Source organism: Boleophthalmus pectinirostris, unplaced genomic scaffold (genome assembly GCF_026225935.1).
Source record: "Boleophthalmus pectinirostris isolate CB_2022bp ecotype Guang Dong unplaced genomic scaffold, ASM2622593v1 HiC_scaffold_10, whole genome shotgun sequence".
NCBI lineage: Eukaryota > Metazoa > Chordata > Actinopteri > Gobiiformes > Gobiidae > Boleophthalmus > Boleophthalmus pectinirostris.
Window position 1 is genome coordinate 25,022,623 of NW_026570971.1, and position 25,420 is coordinate 25,048,042.

The 25,420-nt window shown below is 38.5% G+C and overlaps 1 protein-coding gene across 1 annotated transcript in view; it reads left to right on the plus strand.

Moving 5' to 3' along the window:
* sptb (spectrin, beta, erythrocytic) overlaps nucleotides 1–25,420 on the plus strand; it is a 73,262-nt gene that overhangs the window by 3,851 nt on the left and 43,991 nt on the right. Inside the window, 6 exon segments of the mRNA XM_020921671.2 lie at nucleotides 1,556–1,830; nucleotides 19,944–20,095; nucleotides 21,234–21,407; nucleotides 23,807–23,904; nucleotides 24,660–24,740; nucleotides 24,862–24,977. Coding sequence (XP_020777330.2) covers nucleotides 1,656–1,830; nucleotides 19,944–20,095; nucleotides 21,234–21,407; nucleotides 23,807–23,904; nucleotides 24,660–24,740; nucleotides 24,862–24,977 — 796 coding nt within the window. The 5' untranslated portion in view covers nucleotides 1,556–1,655.

Consider the following 25,420-nt stretch of genomic DNA (forward strand, 5'->3'; position numbering starts at 1 on the left):
TTTATGTTTTATATGCTATTTCCAATCAAATTTGTAGACCAGTGGTTCTAATTAACTACGTACAACTGTAATGAGTATTCCTATAGGCTCCATTTTGAGCAGTTTGTTTTGTTTTCATGTGTTAGTTGCTATGACAACAATGCTAATTTTGTCATCACCCTGAAACCCATGGATAGATTTTGACAATGCCCCCCTCTTCTGTTGCCATGTGACACTGCTTAACTTTTAAAAAAACAAACACATCTTCCCGCCTCTTTCCAACATGTCCGCCAGAGTTCAAAACTACAACCATCGTTCAAAAGAAGGCGGTTTTTGTCATGCTGTGTCGTACTGTGGGGTCTCCCTCCCCCTGCTCCTGCTGATAAGAGAGCTATGCTGCGCCCAGATACAGCTATCAGAGCCACAGTCGCCTTCAAACGAAATACACACAAAGTATTCACTCACACCAATGGCAGCAGGCCACAATTTTAAACTGACACGAGGCAAAATGGAGATTAGGAGGTGTTCAGGGATGTAAAGAGCTGCTTTGACATCCTGAAGCATTTTTGGATGGAAGATATGAACTGAAAAAGGAGAAGAAATTGCATCTTCAAATCCATAAAAAGCACTTAGGCTTTGATTTGATATCCACACTTTTATACAAAGTTATAAGCTTTAAGTTAACACACATAGGGAATAGGAAACCTTGTTTTCTGCATACCCTGAGACCTTATGGAGGTGACCAGAATTAGTTAGACTGATGAGAGTCTGCTTAGACTGAGTGAAACTTACAGTAAATTTGTCTTAACATTTTTGAATGAGCTCTTTTAGGTTCAGAAAATGTATCCCCATTTTAGGCTTGTTTTGCCTCCAAACTACCTTTACATAATACACTTACTTTCAGTAGGATCCACATTTGGGTCCTTTGGGTGGAGGTCCTGGTGAAGCCTGTGGTGTATGGGGCTGTGGGTAGAGGTGTACCAGGTGTAACAAAGTCGCCTGCCCTGGCACTGTCTAAAAAACTGGCAGAGGACTGGGGGGGTAAAGGTTATGCACTGTTTACTATGGCTGAACGATCTATCATTTTGGACCAAAAATTGTGATCTCAGACAACATGATTTTGGGAGCGTCAAAGCTGCGTTTTTTTGCAGTGCTCCTAAAGCTCAGTTTATGGATTTATGGATCTGCGTCGAGGTCTGTGCAACGCTCAGTAATTCACCGCCACAATGCAAAGAAGCAAGGATTAAACCTGGCAATTGTGTAAAGTTTAACATGAACCATCTCTAACACGATAAAAGCACAGAAAAGACTCACCATCATCAGCTCATCCTCTGTCACAATAAGAACACATATATTCCACTGACTCGTGTCTTTTAGTCTGACAGAAGCTGACCGCATCAGGGCACAAGGAGCGCTTATAATTTATGCAAATCAACCATGTGGTTTTAAGTTTTGTTTCTGTAAAACATAAACAAATGTGCGCAAAGCTGCATTAAATGCATATTGTCACCATAACTAATGTTAATTTTCTATTTAATTTAAATTTTATAACTTTAATTACTTTCTCCACTTTCAGCTCACCAGCCTTCTCCAGCCTGCCTTACCCTTTCCTTTCATCACTTCACCTTTCCGTGCTCTGAGGACAGCAGCCTCTGTCCCTGGTCCCTCCATCCAAAATGGCTGCCGTTTTGACCACCTCCACTGGCACCTCCACCACAGACTTCGACAGTGAGGAGATTACGCAGCAGTACAGCCAGATCAACTCTCGCTTTGAACTCGCGGATGAGGAGCTGGACAATGACAATAGCTCCGCAAGGCTTTTTGAGCGCTCAAGAATCAAGGCCCTGGCAGGTCAGTCTCAAGAGTTGACTCATTAACAACTGAGAGGAATGATAAATTAACACATTTTGAATTCACTTTTTTATATAGCCCAATAATAGACTATATAAAGAAGCGGACTAAGGGAGTGTAACGTCACCCATAGTGGTCGGCTCCAACCAAATGAAGCTCACGAGGCTATCAGTTACAGGAGTAAATTTGGAACCAAGTTCCATATTAGGAATAGGAATTTATTTACAGACAAAATAGCAAAATAAAGAACACCAGGATCATGTAGACCAGGTTCATATGAACGTTTAAGACAAAAATGAGGAGTTAGAGAGGAGTGGAGCCAGTGTATATGGAGCTGGAAGCGCCCCTGTGCTCACTTCCTGTTTGGAATGCAGCAGCTACCAGGTTAACTATATCCATTTATTTACTGTCTATGAGCCCAGTATTAACAACAGTTGCTTTAGAGGGCTTCACGAAATGCATTCATTAGACCAACAGGAAACAGCTAGAAAATCCCACAAGAAAATCAAATCAATCAAAACTGATTACATGCATTCCTACATAATGTCAATGATACCATAGCAATACAGCAATACAAAAACCCACTGATCAGACCTTTTCAGTTCTGATGTTGATAGTACTTGGGCTTTGAGTTATCAGCCAATATCCAGTCACATAGTATAGTGTATACTGTATTTTATATCAGTAACACTGCAAAGATATCAAAACAGCTATCTGTGTTTGGAAAAATTGCCAAAAAGTAGTTTTCATTTTGTTACCATCTTCTACAGATATTATCAATGAATATAATATCTAGGGAATTTTATCAAGGAGGGCAGGAATAATATTGTGATAACAGTAAAATGCAGTTGGATTTTTAAAGTATTGCTATGCAAAGAGTAAACAGCAAGCCTCTGATTTCTTTTTGAAATCCCACTTAACTGTTTTTGCAAGCCAACTCTTCAAATATCAAATCCAGTGTTGTTGTTTTTTTTATCGAACCCAATAATACCCCGTACCTGTTTTATTGCATCTCATGTTAGCAATCATATATTTCTAACAATGGGGTGCTGATTGACCACAGCCAAATATATGAGTTGAAACATATCATTTACTGAAGGAGTAAACTAAAGTACTGCAGGTGAAGGCTTGAGTTCTTGAGTTATGCGTAGAGAAAAAATTGTGAATTATTAGGAAAATGTCCACTGTGATGAAGAGGAGACTGAAATGCTGAGGAGGATGAGGTTTCTGCTGATGCGGTGGTGTTGGAGAAATAGAGAGTTATAAGTAGCTGTAATGGCAGGAGGATGGAGGGTAGAGAAAGTGCATTTTTATGAATGGCCTGAGTGATTGGCCTGAAGAAGAATTTGAGGTCTACATTACAGTGTTAGCAGGTTTGTACATATAAAGAAAGCTACTGTAATTTTGTCATTGCAATTCAAATATCAGATAGTAATTAAAACTTACTAAAACTAGTATTGAAACTAGATACTCATTTAAGCAAAACATCAATACTAAAAAAGCCACATTCACAGGAAGGAAATGAACCTTTCCTGAATAACTTGGTAATCTTGAGAACAAGTATAAGAGCTCATAGACTAGAATACACCCTTGGACCACCGCACTAACAGGTTACACAGATATAAGACCACATGGTAAAAGAAAGTTATAGTATTTAATGTTGAAAATCACATTCTATTGTCTAATTAAATTAAATTATTATTGTGGTATTGAAATAGGTGTATCGAGTCTATTCCTTAAAGATGCATTGTGCCATTTGTGGAGGAGGGTCCATTAAATGCTTTTCTTTGTAGAGATGTTATTGCTTTGTCTAGAATGTTTCACTGTATGGCATTAAACCTTTCTATCATCATGTAGACCAAAGCAGACCAAGTTACAGGTCAGATCTATTGAGAGGTAACCCAGCTTACAGTCAGAATACCTGTTTTTCTAGGTATTTTTGAGCAATAGAAACACCTGTAATTGAGTAAATGTAAGGTTGAGTTGTTTAATGTCATACTGCGGAATATTCCAGGCAGAACAATGGCATATCCATAGAAAAAAGCAGGTGATGGACCCCAACCAAAAAAGTTATATAGTGCACCTTTAATGTTTGAAAAGTTAAAAGTTTCAGTATTGTGACATCACTAATGTTTAGACTGCCCTTACAGGATAGCAAATTTCACTAAAACAGTATCATTGCAGAACAGTAGACATGCTTGTGTGAACCTCTGACCCTCCTAAATCTCCTCTCCTCTTTGGTCGTCATTTGCGCTGAGTAAATTTTCCAGTTTGTTGACCACATCCTCCTGTGAAGTGATCATTGATTTTACTACAAACTCCCCACATAAATAGTGCAGGTGTAGTGTTGCATATTTGTGTTTGCATGTCCCTCGTGCTTCTCTCTGCCCCAGCAGCTGAGCCAATGGGTCTAGTTTTACACATTCCCCAAATGCCCCCTCTTTTTGCCCCACCTCTTACCCCGTCCTGTCTGAGCACTCTGGACAGCTGTCCCTTCACACACATCCCAGGCATTTTGACCCTGAGCCCGTAAGCCCTGACCCACCTATGGGACTTTAAAATAGCAGTGTTTCTGACTGGTATGGGAAAGAGGGTCAAGATGTATAGATCTGGAGATATTCAAGGACAAAATGTAAACGAAAACATATTCATAACATGATTTTATTGCGTTTTGGATGATGTTGTCTCTTCATCACAAACATACCTGGAGTTGTCATTCATACATGTTAAACACACAAGCTCTGCATATTTAGGCTGAGCACTGCTGTCAAACAGAAAACATTTTGTTCTACATTGTGATGTCATGTGGTAATACAGGAAGTGCTTCCATGTGCTTTTAAACTCTATACACTTTCACTAAAATCATCTGGCTCATTTCAGACCTGGAATTGCCAATCTCTACTGAACTAAAGGTAAACGTTAGCTGTTAACTTGAAAATTACCTGACATCACAAGGTAGAACAGAGCATTTTGAGCTTTGGACATGTAGATAGATTAGTAATAAATGATTAGTCAAAAATGTGTGAATGAAAAAAACCACAACACAACTGAGTATGTTTTTGATAGTAACAATGTCTTAACATGGCTTAAAGCTAATTTTAAAAAGGTACATTATTATTATGCAATTGAGAGCTAGTGCCTGGGAATTTAAACCACAAGGGGTCTGTAGAGTTGAATAGAATATAGTTCTCCATTACTTTATGAAGATGTGAGTCTGGTCACTGGTTTCATCTCCCTCAGATTTAGATGTGCATGATTGGCAGGTGGGTTAGTCAATCAGAGAAAAAAATATTAACATGGGACTTAAAAACATTTTAGATTGATGCAAAAACAATGAGCAAAGACCAAAATGCTTTTAATCTGAAGTAGGAGAAGTTTGATTCGATTTGTTCAAAATGATCGATGACTGATGTCCTTCTTTGTTTGTCAATGGAGTAAAATAACCTGATTGCATGACTCTCTCTGAGTTTGACCTGAGATGTAGAGGAGAAAGAGGTGACTGGACTGAGAGATCTTCTGTAGAGAATCAGTCTGGACCCCAGTCAATCTGTGTAGAACTGTTTTTTCTCTTTCTACGGTTTACAACTGGTAGCACTCAAGCTATTTCAGGTGACAGGTAGTTTGTGGTTTTGCGTAATTTAGAGATCCGACATTTCAAATCCAAATTTGAAACACATCTGTTTAGACTGGCCTGTTAAAATCACCACACCACCAAACCACTGCCACACTGTCCCATTTCAACTGTATGCTTTTAACTTTTGTTTTTGCTGCATTTAACTTTGTTCTCTTGTAATGCTTGTTTATTTGTTTATTGTTGTATGGTAACCTTGAGTGTCTAGAAAGGCACCTAGTAAATAAAACCTATTTAATTTTATATATATATATATATATATATATATATATATATATATATATATATATATATATATATATATATATATATATATATATATATATATATATATATATATATATATATATATATATATTTTTTTTTAATCTTTTTTGTCCTTGAACTACAGTGAAAATGAGGTAGTTCACTTTTAGAACTGTTTTAGTTCTAGATTAGACCTGGAACAGGGCTGTTACATACTTGATTTAAATCTGGTGGTACTCAGAAAGCCAAATATTTTCTTTGAGAGTAACATAGACTTACAGTATAAATGGAAAGGCTAACCCGCTGGACACCACCTTCTAAATAGGAAGTGAGCACGGGAACATTTTGGTCTTAAAATGGTCATATTAACCTGCCCTACATGATCCTGGTGTTTTTATTTAGCTATTTTGTCTATAAGTAAATTCATATTCCTAATATGGAACTCTGCTTCAAATTTGCTCCTGTAACTGCTAATCTCGTGAGCTTCATTTGACTGAAGTTGAACGCTATGGGTGATGCCACACTCTCTTAGTCACTTCTTTGTACAATCTGTGTGTGGTACTATTGATGTAAAAGGTCTGAGAGCCACTGGTATAGAACAAAATACTTTATTTTTCATAGGATATATTTGTTTTCATTGTGAGTTTTGTAACTATCTGACAGACAGAGCATGAAGTGAAACTGGTGCCTTGGTGTAGGTGGTTGCTTCTAGTTGTACATTTTGGAACATTATGTTGTTGACTGTCTTATTTATGTATGCCCTATTTGCAGCTTGTGCATAGCTGTACCCAGTAACACAGCTAAAACTGCCTGCTGCTGCTGTATTGCAGTCTCAAAATCATACTGTTTTTCTCATAATAGGTAACTGTTCGGAAAGGGTCACATTTTGCCCTATTTATTATGTGTTTATTTTCAGTATCCACACTTGTTCAAATTGTTAGCTTTGATACAAGTTTTCACATTGATTAGTATCTGGTAGGGATATCCAAATCTCTCTGTACGATATATTCACAAAATGTATTTCAAGGTATGATATTTATTGAGATAATTTGTGGAGAATAACAGAATCGTCAGTTTGCTTCTTTTACATATTAAAATTCCTTGACAAGACTGTGGTTCTGTCATAATCCACAGAACTAAGATTTAAAGTGCTTAATAGTAGTTAATAGTCTTCATGAAACAGAGCAAAGGATCATGGTTTATGTAGTTCCCTCTGTTTTTTAGCTCATGCAGCACCAAAACTATGAATTTAAAGTTACAGTGTGTAACTCCTGAGGTTGAGGGGCTGCTATTTGCTTCTCTCAATGGAGATGTTATTTCTTTTCCTGGAATGTTCCTCAGTAGGGCATTAAACATATCTCCCCTGCATTTGTTCACTTACATTTGCTCAAAAAACCTCAAAAACATGAATGTGCAGGCTTGCTTCTCCATAGATTTGACCATTAAGTTGTCTCTGTCTTGTGATTATCAAGTTTTACTGTAGAATAATCGAGGCAAAACAGTCATATCTCCATGAAGACAAGCAGGTGGCAGATCCTCCACCGGAAAAGTTACACAGTGCACATTTAAGCAAAGAAACTTGTTATTTGAAATATATTGTGAGAGCCCATGATATTATTGTGAGACTTTTGACAATACTGTATTACAATATTTCAGTTATTGTTATATCTCTAGTGTCTGGATTGCTTGCTATATTGCTAAAGCAGCTGTCATATGCTCCTTCAAAATAGACAACTATATTTCAGTTGGACTTATCCAGCTAAACATCCAGGTATCTTTAGCATCTCTTTATACTTCAAACAACCCACATCCAATTGAACTAATCCCACATGATATGATCCACCACTGGCTGTATCTGTAAATTCACTACTGTACATTATATTCAGAAGCAGCATCACGAACCTTTCCCAGAATAGAAAAAAACTCCAATCCCTTCTTCTTGTCTCTTCTTCTGTATGGATAAAATGGTTACAGTCATTTCGAGTCCACTTATCCACTGCTGTCTCTTTAAGTGATGAGGGCTGATGTGTGTGCGTGTGTGTGTTATTGTGAGTGAGAGTGCTGCCTTTTGCTGTGCTGATGTTTCGCTAATGCAATTTGGGTTTCCTGTCAGGGAGTGCAACAAGGGAGGAAAGTAGAGAAGAGAGATAGGAGACAGGAGGTAGTTTTTTTGTCAATACAGGTGTTTTTTGGATGGTAACATTGGACCTTACTGTTCGTAGTTATATAGTTATTGAGATGTGTGTCAGGTGCAAGCTTGCAGTGATGTAACTGTAAGTGGGAGTAGCCTGTTCGAAGCAGTGGAGTACAGTGTATGCATGCATGAGACGAATAAGCAGGTCGGAAGTGAATTGTCGACATCATTACGCAGAAGGAGAGGAGAGAGGAGGAGGGAGGGAGGGGGAAGCCAGTGAGGGAGTATAGTGGAATCTAGAATATAGCAGGACAGAGAAACAGGAGACGGAAGAAAAGCTGCTAAAGACGTGGAGTTTTGGTTTGGATTTTTGAAAAAGTTTTGAAAGGGGGCCAGCATGAGCAGCCCCTGTTTGCTGCGTGCTGCCCCGATCACCCAACCCACCCGGCTACGAGAAGTCAAAATAAGTTTGAAGGCAAGTCCAAGAGAGAGCGTGACGATTCGGAAGAGTAGCAGTAGTGGTTCTTCAACTTATCTCCAAACTTTTGAGAAGGAACCGCCAGCTTTGAAAGTTAGCGTTGGGGGAAGTAGAAGTAAAAGCACGCCGCCTGCCCACAAACCAACCAAGAAGACGCCAAGAGGGAAAGAACCTGTGCAACACTTGGATCGAAATGGGAGTTTGTTACACGTTCCAGTTTCAGCTACTCATTTAGGACAGTCTGCTTTGTCAACATCGTCTTCTTCATCTTCATCATGCACACCCAGGCGCCCACGGGACCCTCGCCCCATGCAGCAGCACCCCCAGACCTCCCTCGTCACCTCCTCTTCCTCCTCTTCCACTTTGTCATCAGCACGGGGAATGAAACGGTCGCGCTGGCTCAGCCATAGCACTTCTAACATCAGTTTCAACTCTATTCTGGATGGGCGGTTTCGGCAACTGCAAGGTACGAGCACAAAAGGGGGTCAGTGAATGCCCCATGTGTGTGTTTGTATGTAAATTTGTGAATACACTTTATTTTTTGGGGGGGTTGTGGGGAGGTCAGATAAGGGAAGTTGAGTTGTGATGCTTGTGTTTACAGTTCTGAAGGAGTGCATTGCTATAGAAGGCAATTTGGCTCTCACCCAGGGGTCAATACTAGATCGAAGGGCCCAGTGATCTACTGTGGTTGCGGATGTGGGGCTGTTTACACTAAGGCAGACTTCATGACAAAATACAGTTTAAGTTACATTTGATGCCACTGTAGGGTCAGATTTAGGTCAACCATCACAACATCTCTGAATGATAGCTGAGAGAGAAAGATAGGGATGTTAAGGTTCCCTTTGTTTGAAATAAGAATAGATGGAAGTACACTATTTTAATGATAGTTTCCTTCTCAATAAAAAAGTGCTTAAAGGCCCCATATTACACAAAATTAACTCCTGTGAGCTTTAAGCCAGTTAGAAAACTGTTAGCTCCTCAAAAGCATAACTGGAGTTGTGTTTATTATTAATCTTTCTATATCTCTAAAGCTCAAAATGCTCTGTTCCACAATCTGATGTAATGAAGTGGTAGTTTTCAATCTAACAGCTACCTTTAACCTTTTACCATTTCCAGAACTGAAGTTACCCAAATGAAGGTGGAATTGAGTGTTTTCTGTTTGAGAGAAGAACTCAGTTTAAATATTCAGGGTTTGTGTGAATGAAACAAAAACAAAACTCCAGGTATGTTTGTGATGAAGTTACAATATTAGAACATAGATCATTAAAGAGAGTAATATGGGCCCTTTAAACCTTAAATACTAGTTGCTCTCTGGCTAATTGGTCCACAAGTTATGTTAATTGGAAATACATTGTATGCTAAGTGCTTCCATTGTAGACATAGCCTTATTTCCCCCATTATAATAATTAGATTTGAAGGTCCATATATTCCAGTTCCATTTATAACTCCCAAGTGTGTACAAGTTTGTCATTTATTTATTTTTCAAAACAATATTTACTGCCCCCATTTTTCACTCCAGTTCTTTTTAATTTTTTATACGCGCCTAAAAAGCTTTCTAACTTCATGCCATTCATCGCTAGTTAACGTCACTCTTCTTAAAGGTCCTGTATTTGACGAAACAGATTCCTGTGAGCTTTTAGCCATGTTTCAATGTTGTTACCACCCCAAAAACATACCCAGAGTTGTGTTTTGTTTCATCCACACATGTTTGAGCAATCCAGGTTTGTTAGTCTATCTAATCCCCAAAGCTCAAAATCCTTTTTTTCCACCTTGTGATGTCATGCAGTGGTCATTTTCAAGGTAACAGCTACCTTTCATCTTTAGTTCAGTAGAGATTGGCAATTCCAGGACTGAAATGATCCAAATGATTCCAGTAAATATTTATGAAGTTTAAAAACACAGTGGAGCACTCCCTGTATTACCAGATGACATCACAAGGTGGAACAGAGTGTTTTCTGTTTGAGAGAAGAACTCAGCCTAAATACTCAGCAATTCTGTGTTAAACCAGTGTGAATGAAACAAAGCACAACTCCAGGCATGTTTTTGATGAGGAAACAACATTATCGCATATATCAGAAAATAGGGTTATATGGGCCCTTTAAGTGTCAATCTAACATATTTATTGCTTAACCTCAACAGACTGTGCCAATACAATAATGATTTTCCCTTCCAATATCTCTTTTCTGGATCCCTCTATCATGAATCATTTCGTAGGCGGAGTGAAAAAAAAATAATCAATTTGCTTTGGCATTTTAAAGGGAGAGAGAGAGTGTGGCGCTCCGTCGCTGTAGATTTCTGTTAGCTTGCACAATACCATACAACTCCCAGATGACATGAGTGCATTAGTGAAACAGCAAGATGGAGTAACGTTGAAAAGAACTGACTTTTTTTAGTTTCTTTTTTTTTCTCTTGCCTAAGCTAGATTTCAAATATCGACTTATTGCGAAGACTGCAGACTGAGGCAACTGATACAAGAAGCGGTAAAACTTCAGGATCACTGGGCAAGGCCGGGTATTGATCGCCCCATTTCTGTTTAAACGTTATTAGGGAGATCGAGACTTGAAGGAGGGGAGATAGAGATGGACACAACCACAGTAATAAAACTACATGGTAATAAATACGAAAACAAGCAAAGACAGACTCCTTAATTTGATGTAAGGTTAGGTTCAGCTGTCCAACTTTAAAGGTGCATTGTGTAACATTTCTGGTGAAGGGTCCGTCCAGTACTTTTTTCCATGGAGTTGTTAGTGCTTTGTCTGGAATGTTTCAACGTGTGGCATTAAACCCTCTTATCTGCATGGAGACCAAACTAGACCAAGTTACAGGTCTGATCTGTGGAGAGGCAAGACCGCTCACAGTCAGAATGCCTGTGTTTGAGCTATAAAACCACTTGCAATTGAATAAATGTAAGTTGTGGAACATTCCAGGCAGAGCAATGACATATCCGTATAACAAGCAAGTGATGGAAATAAAAGTTACACAGTGGACATTTAACGGTAGCCTGTTGGAAGTAGACATGTTGATAGTTGCTAGTATAGTATTGTTTTGCCACTGTCCAGGAAATTTTTGGTTGATATTGTTGTTACAATGATCTTGGAGCTCAATATTTTAGCTGCATGCCATAATTTAAAAGCTGTTAGTAGATTACATTTTGTATACAAGTACACTATTAACTTTGCATGTTAATTTTTAATTGTTCAAATTGCAGAGTTTTTATGTTAAATACATACCATGTCTTTATAGATTGAGTTGTTTTGTTGTTGCAGTACTGGGCCAGTCCACAAGTTGTAAGACCTGTTTCAAAATCATGAACAGTGTCACTATGCGTTTTATAGTCTATTCTTGTTGTATCTTATTTGTAAAATGTAAGCTAAGAAGTCATTTTTAACCTTTGCATAGCTTGTGTGTAGTTAGCTGTGTGTAGTTAGCTTGAATAGGTTTTGGGCTTTCTATGATTTTTTTTTCTCATTGAAGTTATGGTGTAGGTATGATACTAATACTATGTACTATATAGTCATATCTGTTATACCGGTGAAGGCTATGAGGTGATTCAATGCCTTATACTTGTAATGGGCTCTCCACTGTAGTCATTATTCATTCACTCTATACTCAGATGTGGTAAGCTACTATTATATTATATTATATTATACCTGGGGGCAGACTGATGGAAATGAGGCTGCCAATCTGCTCCACCAGCTCCTCCGACCACCACCAATCAATCATGCACACACCACCTTCATACTAGGCGATGCACTTTAAGTGTCTTGCCTAAGGATACAACGACAGAACTTGGTCCGAGCTGGAATCGATCCTCTGACTTTCGTATTGAGGGTATATAGTGCTATAACCACTCAGCCACTTTCGCCCCATTTATAACAGGGCAATCTTGTTTATAATTTAAAATACCGGTGTTTCTCCACTATTAGGCATTGGCCCTTAAAGCTGCACTGTGTAGCTTTTCAGGTTGGGCGTATGCTACCATGGAGATGCTATTGCTTTGCCGGTAATGTTCCACAATATGGTTTTAAACTTATATAAGATGCATTTATTCAATAATGGGTGTTTTTATTGCTCAAAAATACCTTTATAAACATGTATTTTTTGTTTGAGTTTGGTCACATCTTCGCACCTCTTGCCCTGTTGGCATCTCCTGCATGTTTCTGTGGAGATTGAAAACTTTAATGTCGTTCTTTGGAATATAGGTGGTAAAGCAAAAAAGCATCTCCATGGAGACAAGTAAGTGGCGGGTTCTCTGTCAGAAAAGTTACACAACACACCTGTATAAAAATATATGACAACATAAATCATATTAGGGACACATTACACAATCCCATGACCTGCAGGTTATGGGATTGTGTAATGTGCCCTTAATATGATTTATTGTTGTCATATCTTTTTACACAGGTGATCACCATTCATAATTGAAAATACAGGTGTTTCTCCACTCTTACACATTGGTCTTAATATTACACAGTCCCATAGCTGCAGGACAGGTGGCTCTGACAATAACTCCACTATAATAATGGGAGTCTGAAACTATAAGTCTGCTCCATGTTAGCGCTGACTCTGGGAAAAGACAGAGGGCGGCGTATACAGGGAAAATCCATCAGCATGAATAAGTTATGGGTCTGCTAAAGTCAAGGAGTGAAAGGGAGATTAGTTAGTAAAAGCTTGTGAATGGGGCAGAATCTTTAGTACAGGGTCTGCGATGATAGAGAAGGAGAAAGAGGGCAAAGATGAAGGGACAGTGTGAGTTTGACTGTCCAAAAAGTAAGAATTAGACAGAAGACAGTGGGATGTTTAATTTACTGTATCTCTAGGCAGATGCTTTGAAGTTTAAACACTATTTCTCAATTTGTATGCTAGAAAATTTGAATTTTGTATGTGAAGTGAAGCAAAAACAGGTAACTTACAATTTGTTATGGTACTATCAGCGAGAATTAACATTTAAACCAATTTGTAATTTTTGTAAAAAAAAAAAAAAAAAAAAGCATAGCTGTCAGTCAGTTGGTGAAGCAATACCTGTACCACTGCCCATGAAAAGACATTGTATATAGGTCATTAACTAACTTTTCTTGTGTTTGCAGTGTGACATGGCATGTGTGGGTGAAGTGTCTTGCCTAAGGCCACAATGACAGGAATATTGCTGCAATAATGTTATCGATTGAAAACCATTGCAGCTATTCTCAGTTATAATGAGCTTGTTATACTGCTAATTCAGGCTCAGACAGTTTTGTGCAGACAGTTTAAAACAGTGTACTCATTGTTTCTCTCTGGTGACAAGAGCTTTTCCCAGACATTAGCGTACAGAGTTCTGTACATACTGTTCAATGGCAAATATTGTTGTTCAAATTGGGCTCAAATGAGATGAGAGTTTTAGTGCTGATTATTTTATATGGGGAAAATATGATAAATACTAAACAATACTATTTGTAATTTGAGTTAACTAATGTAAAATAAAAATATAACTGAACATGATAAAGTAACAGTTGGTTCCCACAATGTGAATATAAGAAATTTACCTTAGAAAACTGACTTCATAGAAAGAAAAAAAAAGAAATCAAAATCGATCGCTAGCCTTATACAACATCATCATAACAACAAACTCATATGATGACATGCCAGTGATTCTACCAGGCCATATTACAAGTCAGATCTGTGGAGAGATGACCCCTATGTGTTTTAGGGATGCAAATTCAAAATAGATAAGTTTTCCATACTGTGAAATACAAAAGTAAATGGTCACATTTTTCTATAGCGCTTTTCCACCTTCAAGGCACTCAAAGCGCTTTACAACAAGGAACCACTCACCCATTCACACACATATTCACACACCAGTGTACGCAGACACTGTAGGCAAGGTGGGTTAAGTGTCTTGCCCAAGGACACAACGACAGCATTCATCTGTGGGAGCTGGAATCACACCAGCCAACCTGTGGGTCAGTGGATCTGACTGCTCAACCTGTGATGTTTATGTTGAGAGCAGGATTCGAACCGCCAACCTTTAGATCAGTGGGCGAATGCTCTACCAACTGAGCTACTTTTCACAGTTATGAAAAGTTATGTAGTTCATCTTTAAAGGTGTAAATTGTATAACATTTCTAGGTGTAGGGTCTGCCTCCTGCTGTTTGTCTGTGTATGTATGTATGTATGTATGTGTCACAGTATGGCATTAAACCTTTCTATCATCATGGAGACCAAACTAGACAAAGTTACAGGTCTGATCTGTGGAGAGGCAACCCCACTCAGAATCAGAAAGCCTGTAAAACTACCTGTAATTGAATAAATGAAAGGCAGATCTGTTTAACATCATACTGTGGAACATTCGAAGCAGAGCAATGACATATCCATAGAAACAAGAAGGCGACCCCCATCTGAAAAGCTACATAGTTCATTTTTTAGTCTGTAAGCTGGTCTGTAAGTCTTGATGGCTGTTAGCGTGTTTTCCTTTGATGCTGACCCACAGTAACTCTTCCTGATAAGTTATTTACATGTTTTAATTGCCTTTACTTTTTAATGCAGCTGTATTGGAGTCGTGCGTGCTTTTGTTCTGCTTGGCTCAGCACGACCAAACATCATTTATTTACTGTATCCACCGCCATGTTCTTCTTTTACATACTATTAGCTCCTAGTTTCTTTGATGCTTAGAACAGGAGCTTTGTGCTTGTTACTGGGTCATTTTCTTTGCAGCAGAGAGGCAGATTCAGTGTCTTGGTCTATTTCCTCCACTCTGCTCCCTGTGGGCTAAACCTGAAAACTGGTGTCTCCATAAGTCTGTGTTACACTCAGGCTGATCTCAAGTGACCTCCTGCAGCTTTTTCTTCCATTTAAACTCCAGCCATAAGTGTATCTCTTTAATTGTATTCACCAGTGTTGTAAAAACATAGCCTACCTAATGATATATACATACTAATCAACTGGTTTAACTGTGTTTTAAAGGTGCACTACATAACTTTTCTGGTGAAGGGTTCGTCAAATGCCTTTCTCCATGGATATGCCATTGCTCTGCGTGATAAGTTTCACAGTATGACATTTAACAGACATTGGACATTAAATTCAATTACATGTGGTTTTAGAGTAAAAAAAAAACAAAACTAGAAATACAGGCATTCTGACTGGCTGTTGCCTCTCCACAGATTTGACCTATATGTAACTTGGTCTGGTTTGGTCTCCATGAAGATAGAAAGGTTCAGTACCATACTGTGAAACATTCCAGGCAGAGCAATAACATCTCCACAGAGAAAAGTATTTGAAGGACCCTCCACCAGAAAAGTTACACAATGCACCTTTAAGGCCTGTAAACTTTGTCTTGCTCCAATATTGTATATTATAATATTGTATAAGTATCTGTTGAGGATAAATATATGTAGTGCATCTAATTTAAAAACAAAAGTGTTTACTCAATTCATTTAAAAAAGTTTATTGTCAATTCTTCATACGAAACATACAAAGAATCGAAATTGTGTTTCTCACTCCCAAGCGTATAAATAAATAATAATAAATGGAAAAGTCCAAGTCTTCTTTGGGGAGACACAGATTCCTAGCTTCCTTGCAGCCTGGTGGTTAGAGAGAGGAGAGAGTTCAGCATCCTAACACCCTGGTGGATGAAGCTGTTAGTGAATCTGGTGTTGCGGGAATAGAGACTCCTCTACCTCCTCCTGGAGGACAGGACGCTGAACAGACTGTGCGGGTGGCTTGCATCGCTCCCAATTGTGATGGCTTTGCGGGTGAGGCAGGTGGTGTATGTGTCTTGCAGGGAGGGGAGCGGTGCACCAGTGATCTTCCTGGCTGTGTTCACTAAGCACTGCAGGGCTCTCCTGTCATGGTCAGTGCAGCTTCCACCCCACACAGTGATGCACCTGGAAAGGATTCTCTCAATGGTTCCGCTGTAGAATGTGGTCATGATGGGTGGTGAGGCACTTGCCCGCTTGAGTTTTCTACTGATGCAGTGTTGGTCCAGGAGAGGTCGTCACTGATGTGCACCCCCGGGAATTTTGTGCTGCTCACTCTCCATAGCAGCACCATCGATGGTCAGTGGCATATGTTGGGTGTGACCTCTCTGGATGTCAACAACAATCTCCTTAGTCTTGCTGACATTCAGCTGGAAGTTCTTGTCTCTGCACCATGTGGTCCGAAAGTCTACCTCATCGCCCTTGGTGATGAGACCCACCAGAGTTGTGCCGTCTGCGAACTTCACAGGTGGCTGGCGCAGTCATGTGTCAGGAGGGTGAAGAGTGCTCAGAGTGATGGTGCTTGAGGCATTGTTGGAAGTCAGAGGGAGGTGCTGAGACCCAGCTTGTCAATTTTGCAGATGAGTTGTTGCGGTATAATGGTGTTGAATGCTGAACTGAAGTCTATGAACAGCATTCTCACATATGAGTCTTTATTGTCCAGATGCATGAGGGCTGGGTGGAGGACAGAGCAGATTGCATCCTCTGTGCGGGATGGGTGGTTTCTTTGGCACAGGTATGATGGCGACAGCTTTGAGGCAAGATGGGACAATGGCTTGCTCCAAAGAGGTGTTGAAGATGTCCTTTTGCTCCTCTGCGCAATCCTGCAGCACACAACCTGGGATGTTGTCTGGACTTGTGCTGCTGTTGTGCATGGGTTGATGGTGGTGAGTCTCTTCTTCACGCTGGCAGCAGACAGGCATAGAGTCTGGTAGTTTGGAGGGGGTGTGGTTTTATTGTCCTATAATGAGGAAGTTTGTGTTAGCATGCTAGTTGTTGTTTTACATGATAGCAAAACTCATCTGAGTGAATGCTATCAATGCTTTAAATGCATATAGTTAGTGAGGAATAACTTTGGACCACTGCAAAACATTTAAAACTAACTATGACCTATTTCTGCTTTTCAAATTACACGGTACATTTCCTTTAATTAGGTTAGATCACTATCGTTAAGAAAGAAAACAACCCACACATCTCACTAGGGCTACATAATATATTGCAATAAAGAATTTCTGACTTCATGAAGAAAAAAGCTTGTGAACCCTGCAGTTTAAACTGAAATGAATTAGATTTTTGTGTTAGTTTAGTAGTTCATTCATATTTTAGTCTTCATTTTGTCCTTATCCTTGTCCTTGTCCTGACACGCAGTTGCTTGTAATTCCCTCTTCTTGCATACAACAGTGCATTTTTGCTTGTTTACCACTGCTGACTCCCAGTCTAAATCTTTTATTATTCTCCTCATTTGGGAAGCTATAACAAATAACACATTTTGAAGTGCAGTGTATTGCTGAAGTAAATATAGACAATAATCGATGATACTGAAACCAAACCATAAAGCAGAATTATCTCCTGAAAAGTATTCTAAATCTACAGTATTGCTAAAAATATGAGCTGCAGTAAACAAGGTGCACTGTGTAACTTTTCTGGTGGAGGGTCCTTCAAATTCTTTTCTCCGTGGAGATGTTATTGCTCTGCCTGGAACATTTCACAATATGGTATTGAACCTTTCTATCTTCATGGGGACCAAACCAGACCAAGTTACAGGTCAGATCTGTGAAGAGAATGCCTGTGTTTCTAGGTATTTTTGAGCTCTAAAACCACCTGTAATTGAATAAATGTAAGGTAGAGCTGTTTCATATCATACTGTGGAACATTCCAGGCAGAGCAATGACATCTCCATAGAAACACGGGACAGACCCACAAACAAAAGGTTACATAGGAGTTTATAATTCAACCTTTTACATCTCAAATCTTATCATAGTACACATCATAGTTCAGAAAAATAGCCAACATTTTCAACTACTACAAAGAAAAAATCCCCAGTAAAATAAATATTTACTGCCAAAGTTTATTGTTTGTCTGTCATGTACTGAAGGATAAGTTGATGTAGTCTTTATTGTGACAGGCCTAGTTCTCCCCCTTTAGACACTTTTGGATGGAGGGATAAACAGTTAATATGAGGGCACGCTGGAGGGTGAACCAGAAACTGAAAATGATAGGTGTAGGGAGCATTCAAGGTCATGTGCCCTATTACTGTTTCCAAGCTAACAGTTACAGCTACTGCCAGGGGATTTCAACTTGTATGTAATCTCATCTGCACACTGTACATCTGACCATTTTGCATAAAGGGCTCATATTATGCTATTTTCTGATCTAAGTTATGATAACAAATGTTTAGTTTGTGTCACAGATGCACATAATTTTAACTTTTTCCATATTTCACTTATACTCACATGTGTTTCTGTATGTCTTTATATTTGTTAGTACAGCTTTTCTTTTTGTCCTGTTTCATGTTCAAAAATATGCTCCTCAAATCCAGCCCATTTTGCTTATTACGTCCCCTGTGCTTTTACCCTGGTCTTTTTAGTCTTTTTCATCTGCTGCTGAAATTTGTATTAGATGGTCATGAAGTATTGAAATTACAATATCATAAGGCTTATTTCCTCCCCCCTTTGGCACAGTTGGCAGATTTGAGAGACTTTGGACATTGCCAAACAGCTAGGCTCAATCTTTTCATTAACAAGCTTGATAAAAAGTGCAGAGTGTTAATGAGGGAGGTGACTGGACTTTGAATCTCTGCCCACAAAGAATTACACAGATTGACAAGACAATTTGCCCGAATAGCCAATTGGATATGTGGTACTTTGCCCTGCTTCCATATAGATTTCAGTCTTTTTTTTATAGCAATGAGGATAACAGACTCATTATGGCAGTATAATATAATAAATAATAATAACAGTATATAACTTCCCATTGTCATACATATCATAATAAACCTTTATCCATTGTTAAGTTAAAGGTGCACTATGTAACTTATCTGGTTGATGGTTCGCCATTAATTTGGTTACAGGTAATATCTCTGGAGGTGACGCTCTGCTTTTAGCGAGAATGCACGTTTTTCAGGATATATAGCTACAAAAACACCCACAATGAAATGATTGCTAGATAGATAAAATTGATGTCATAATCTGAAACATTCCCAGCAAAGCGATAACATCTTCATGAGACAGGCAGGTGGCAGGTCCTCCACCAGAAAAGTTACAGAGTGTATCTTTAAAAGTTCTATATTATATATATTAAGTTCTATATTATACAAAGCTCTTGTGAGTTTTAAGCCATGTTATAAAGCTGTTCCCTCCTCAAAAACAGACCTGGACGGACTTATGCTTTGTTTCATTCACAAATGTCTGTGAGTAACTCTTTATTATTAGTCTGTCTACATCTCCAAAACTCAAAATTCTTTGTTCCACTTTGCGATGTCATGAAGCCTTAGTTTTCCAGTTAACAGCACCTTTTAACTTAAATTCAGTAGAGATGATCTATTCCATGGTTGAAATGATAAAGATGATTCTAGTGAACACACAGTGAAGCACTTCCTGTATGACATCATAAGGTGGAGCACAGTATTTTCTGTTTGAAAGAAGAACTCTATAACCCTAAATATGCAGGGTTTGTGTGTTAAACATGTGTTAATGAACTCCATGTGTGAACACAAATCCAGGTATGTTTATGATGACAATATTATAACATAGGTCAGCTTAATATGTGCCCTTTAACAAGATAACACCAAACCATACAATTTAAATTAGATTATCTCTAAATTTTTTTATCCTTTCTTTTTGTGAACAATATAAAGAACACTACACTTACTGCTATATTCTAACTGCCTTCCAGATGAGCGTGAGGCGGTGCAGAAGAAGACCTTCACTAAATGGGTCAACTCCATCTTGTCCCGGGTTGGCTGTCGTATCTCTGACCTGTATCTGGACCTGCGGGACGGGCGCATGCTCATCAAACTGCTGGAGGTGCTGTCCGGAGAGAGGCTGGTGAGTTACACTGAGTTATGTTTTTGTTCTATGTTCTATGAAGATTTAGGGTCATTTTATGTGGTTTGTATGAGGTGGAAGAGGTGCCATGAATTTGTAATCTTTAGCTGCTACTTTAAAATAACCAGCATATTTTTTTGCCATCAGAAGTCAGTATGACGTGTGTTCTCTTGTTTTTTTTTTAGTACTTTTTAATACTAAATGGTAATGGTAAATGGTCATATGTTTATACAGAGCTTTTCCATTTTTAAGACACTCAAAGCAATTTACATCAAGGAACTACTCACCCATTCAAGCACACATTCACACACCAGTGTACATAGTCATTGGGGGTGAGGTGAGTTAAGTGTCTTGCCCAAGGACACAATGACAGCATTCATCTGTGGGAGTTGGAACCTGATGTTTATGGTGTTTATGTAGAGGGTGGGATTCAAACCATCAACTCTGAGCTCAGTGAACAAGCGCTCTTCCAACTGAGCTGCTGTCGCCCATTGTTGCCCAATATTTGAATGGGACAGTGAATGTGAATGAAGATAAGACACATATGCTTTTGTAAACATCGCCAGATTGTAGCCCAAGACTGATTTAAATCCATTTGCTCAATGTTACTCACAAACACACACACAAACACACACAAACACACAAACGCAGACACACATGCCATTAGAATTACCATATGTACCTTACCCAAGGACAAAGCATCAGTAAGGAACAGTGGGAGGGCTGAACAAGGGACAAAGTGGGGACTGAACCATAAACTTTTGGATTAGAGGGAGACAGAGTTGGGGCTTATCATGTCACTGTTGATATATTGTGATATTTTTGTGAATGATGTGAAATTGAACATAATATAGGACCTGTGTAAGGAGTAAAAGGTATAACTTAAAAAGCATAAAACAAGTAAGTATGTATGTGTGTGTGTGTGTGTGTGTGTGTGTGCGTGTGCGTGTGTGTGTGTGTGTGTATATATATATATATATATATATATATATATATATATCGTTCCCTGTTCCTACTGGGTATGTATTTTTACGAAGATAATCTGTACGAGAAATGCATCTACATTCTATACATTTCCACTCTACACCTAATTATGAAATCTCTCTCCTCTCCTCTGTACCTCTCTTCCCTCTTTCAGCCCAAGCCAACTAAAGGGCGAATGCGTATCCACTGTCTGGAGAATGTGGACAAAGCTCTGCAGTTCCTCAAAGAGCAGAGGGTCCACCTCGAGAACATGGGGTCACATGACATCGTTGACGGCAACCACCGCCTCATTCTTGGCCTCATCTGGACCATCATCCTTCGCTTCCAGGTGCAGCTGAAATACACTGTTTATTTATGCAGCCTAATATCAGCAGTTACCACAGAGCTCCACAGAAATCACTGACAAAGACCCAAATAATAATCAGTACTACTAGATCCTAATTTGGGCAAATATCAATACTGAAAAATTGTATAAACAGGGCAAAGGTTTATTTTTAGAGTCAGAAAGACCAGACCAAAGACCAGATCAAATATAATAGAAACTATTAAGATTTCAAGAAATTCAATTTTTTTCAACCATTTCATGAATATCTAATAAGGTGTGTTTTGCTTCCTTCAGACATGTTTGACACACAAATCCTGAATATTTAAGATGAGCTCTTCTCTTAAACAGAAAACACTCTGTTCCACCTTGTGATGTCATGTAGTAATCCAGGAATTGCTGATGTCTACCACACAAAAGGTTTGGTAGAGATCAGGGGGTAGCATGACATCACAAGGTGAAACAGAGCATTTTGAGCTTTGGAGATGTAGACAGCCTAATAATAAAGGATTACTCAAACGTGTGAATGAAAGAAAACACAACTGGGTATGTTTTTTGATGAGCTAACAGCATTATAACATGGCTAAAAGCTGACTAGAATTAATTTTGCGTAATATTAGACATTTAAGTCATAGTAATTACCTTATTATGAAGAAATTTGGTCATGATTGGTGCTTTTCATGAGAGGTTTGAACTGAGGCAACGTTTTTCAAAAACAGCTTTAAAAATATTGTAGGGAGCGCATCATTATTCCCCCTCTAGGTCACTAAAAATCATAAGAATTTGACACAGTTCAGCATGAAAAATTATACCAAAATGACTCACAACATGAAATTTTTCAATCTTTACAGATTTGCCCACTAAGCTCTGGCTAAAACCCCATAGTGTAAATCAATAACTGAGCCTGGTGTAAGAATTGCACTAATTACATATCTGCAGTTTCCATGGCACCTAGGGGTGTTTTTTTACTTATCTCTATCCTGGAAATACTGCCTCCAGGTCCTCTCCATGTTCTTAACACACCCAAAACATCAGCCTGCATCTACTCCATACTTTTATCTTCTCTCAAAAAGGGGATATGTTTATTTTTAGTTTGACAGCGACAGTTATTTTTAGGTTCTGGAGTTCAAACAATATGGCCTCCTGCATTATTCATCCCTGAGAAATTAAAGTAAAAAGAAGAGCTTGTCTAAGCCAATGAGAACCAAAGCAGACTATATTTAGCTGTCTCCCTGGGCCTTGTCTCTCATCACAGATCTAATTATTGACTTCATGTGTGGGAATTGGAAATAGTAGCTTAAAACAGCTGTATCTTTTTTTTTACTTAAAATTTGTGAAATCCTGAACCATTTTCTGTGGTTATTGAGAGGAATACACAATATATATTATGTGTAAAACAGAAAATGAAGATGCTATTGCTTTGTTTGAAATGTTTCACAGTATGACATTAAAAAACTCCCCATCATCACGGAGACCAAACCAGGCCAAATTACTGGTCAGATCAGTGGAGAGGCAACCCTGCTCAATGGTCAGAATGTTGTTTTTTATGAGCAATGTGTTTCTGAGCAATAAAACACCTGTAATTAAATACATGTAAGGTAGATCTTTTTAATGTCATATTGTGGAACATTTGAAACAGAGCAATGACAGATCCATAGAAAGGTGACGGACCCCGAACAGAAAAGTTACATAGTGCACCTTTAAGTTTATTTACCCGACTAGTTCTGAAATGTTCACTAGTCTCTATCTACTAGTGTCATGTTTGTAATAGCTGTGCTGCTCTTTAACGATTCCAGCATGTTTTTCTCCCTACTGTTGCCAGTAGAGGGAGACAGAGATCTTATCCTAGTGCCCATAATAATGAAAATAGTCACATCTGTCCTGGGGTCAACTGACATAAGTGAGTCTGCCAATCTGCAGCCTCTCCAACTACCACCAATCACTCAATCGCACACACACATTCATACTACTACAAATGGGAGTCAATCTAAATAATAATAATAACTAATACATCAGACTTATATAGCACTTTTTTGGACACTCAAAGATACTTCACAAACAATAAGAAACTGTGGATCTGTGCTCTAATCACTGAGCCACTGTGTTGTCTACTCCAATATTGTGTATTACCACACAAATACTAATGCATTAACATTTACAAGTATTTCAAAGTCTAATAATGTTATAAATGAACACAGGAGAACATTTTTAGCATCATAACACCTCACTCAAACTATTGCACATCAAAGATATCTAGGTCACTGAGAAACATCCCTCATGGTTGCCTCAGATTAGTCACAAGTTGCAGCATTTAGTATTATATCTAAGGAGCACATCTTATGAACAAAGCTGTGGTGTTGGATCCATTTTAATCTCCCAGATGTGCTGTGCTGTTGTTTTCACAGATCCAGGACATCGTTGTGGAAACGGGCCAAGCCGACCAAAAGGAAACGCGCTCAGCTAAAGATGCTCTGCTGCTCTGGTGTCAGATGAAGACCGCAGGGTGAGTGGAACCATCACAAGTTTAGATTTTTATTATCAATTAAATCTAATGATATTATAATGTTATGCAAAATTTAAACATTGTAATCTGCATATTTCAAAACACCATGAAATTCTTACTGACACAAACTTTTAAAGGGCCCATATAAAGCTATTTTCTGATTTATGTTATAATGTTGTTTTCTCATGAAAAACATACCTGGAGTTGTGTTTTGTTTTGTGCACACACGTTTAACACACAAATCCTGCATACTTATGCTCAATTCTTCTCTATCACTACATGACATCACAAGGTGAAACAGATCAGACTAATTATAAGGGTTACTAACATGTGATTGAAATAAAACACAACTCCCGGTATGTTTTGATGAGCTAACAACAGTCTAACATGGCTTAAAGCTCATGAGTCAATTTTGTGTAATATAGGACCTTTAACAAAAGTGAAGTGTAAAAATGAGACGTATGAGTGAGCTTGGATAAGAGTTTCTATACAAATATGACAAACTGTAGATTTCTTGTCATGTGTTTTAAAAGGTTTTCATTCAAAGCTAACTGTCTCGAGACTAAGGCTGGTAAACACATTGTTTTGGGTGTACTGTTAGCATTGTTTGATAGCATTAACCAAGCAACTTGCTAGCTCATTCAACAGTGCACAAAACCAAAAGACAAAAAATATCTTCCAGTGATCTAAACCAGATTCTTCTTAGTCTGGCTCCTCTGTCTCCTCATTGAAGTCTCCTGGTTACTGTTTTGCAGATATCCAAATGTGAACATAACAAACTTCACTACCAGTTGGAAAGATGGCATGGCCTTCAACGCTCTCATACACAAACACCGGTAAGAAGAGATGAATGGTCCTCAATATAAACTGTCCCCAGTATAAACACATATAAACAATCTGCTTTGTGTCCTCATAAGGCTGCATCTATGCTATTGTGTTTATTTTTTAATCTTTTAGGCCAGATCTCGTGGATTATAACGCCCTGAGAAGGTCCAACCCAACTCATAACCTGCAAAATGCCTTCAATGTGGCTGAACAGAAACTGGGAGTTACAAAACTTTTAGATCCAGAAGGTGAGTAATTGATTAAAGGGCCCACATTACGCTATTTTCTGATCTGTTATAATGTTGTTTCCTCATCACAAACATACCCAGAGTTGTGTCTTGTTTCATTCAAACAGTAAACACTCAGTTCCACCTTTTGATGTCACCTTACATGACATGCTCCACTGTGTTTTTAAACTCTATAAAGCTTCACAAGAATAATTTGGATCATTTCAGCCCTGGAATTGCCCATCTCTACTGAACTAAATGTAAACTTGAAAACTGCTGCTTCATGACATCACAAGGTGGAACAGAGCATTTTGAGCTTTGGAGATATAGACAGACTAATTATGAAGGGTTACTCAAGCATGTGTGAATGAAACAAAACATGACTCCGGGTATGTTTTTGATAAGGTAACAACATTCTAATATGACTTAAAAATCACAAGAATGCATTTTTTGTAATGTAGGGC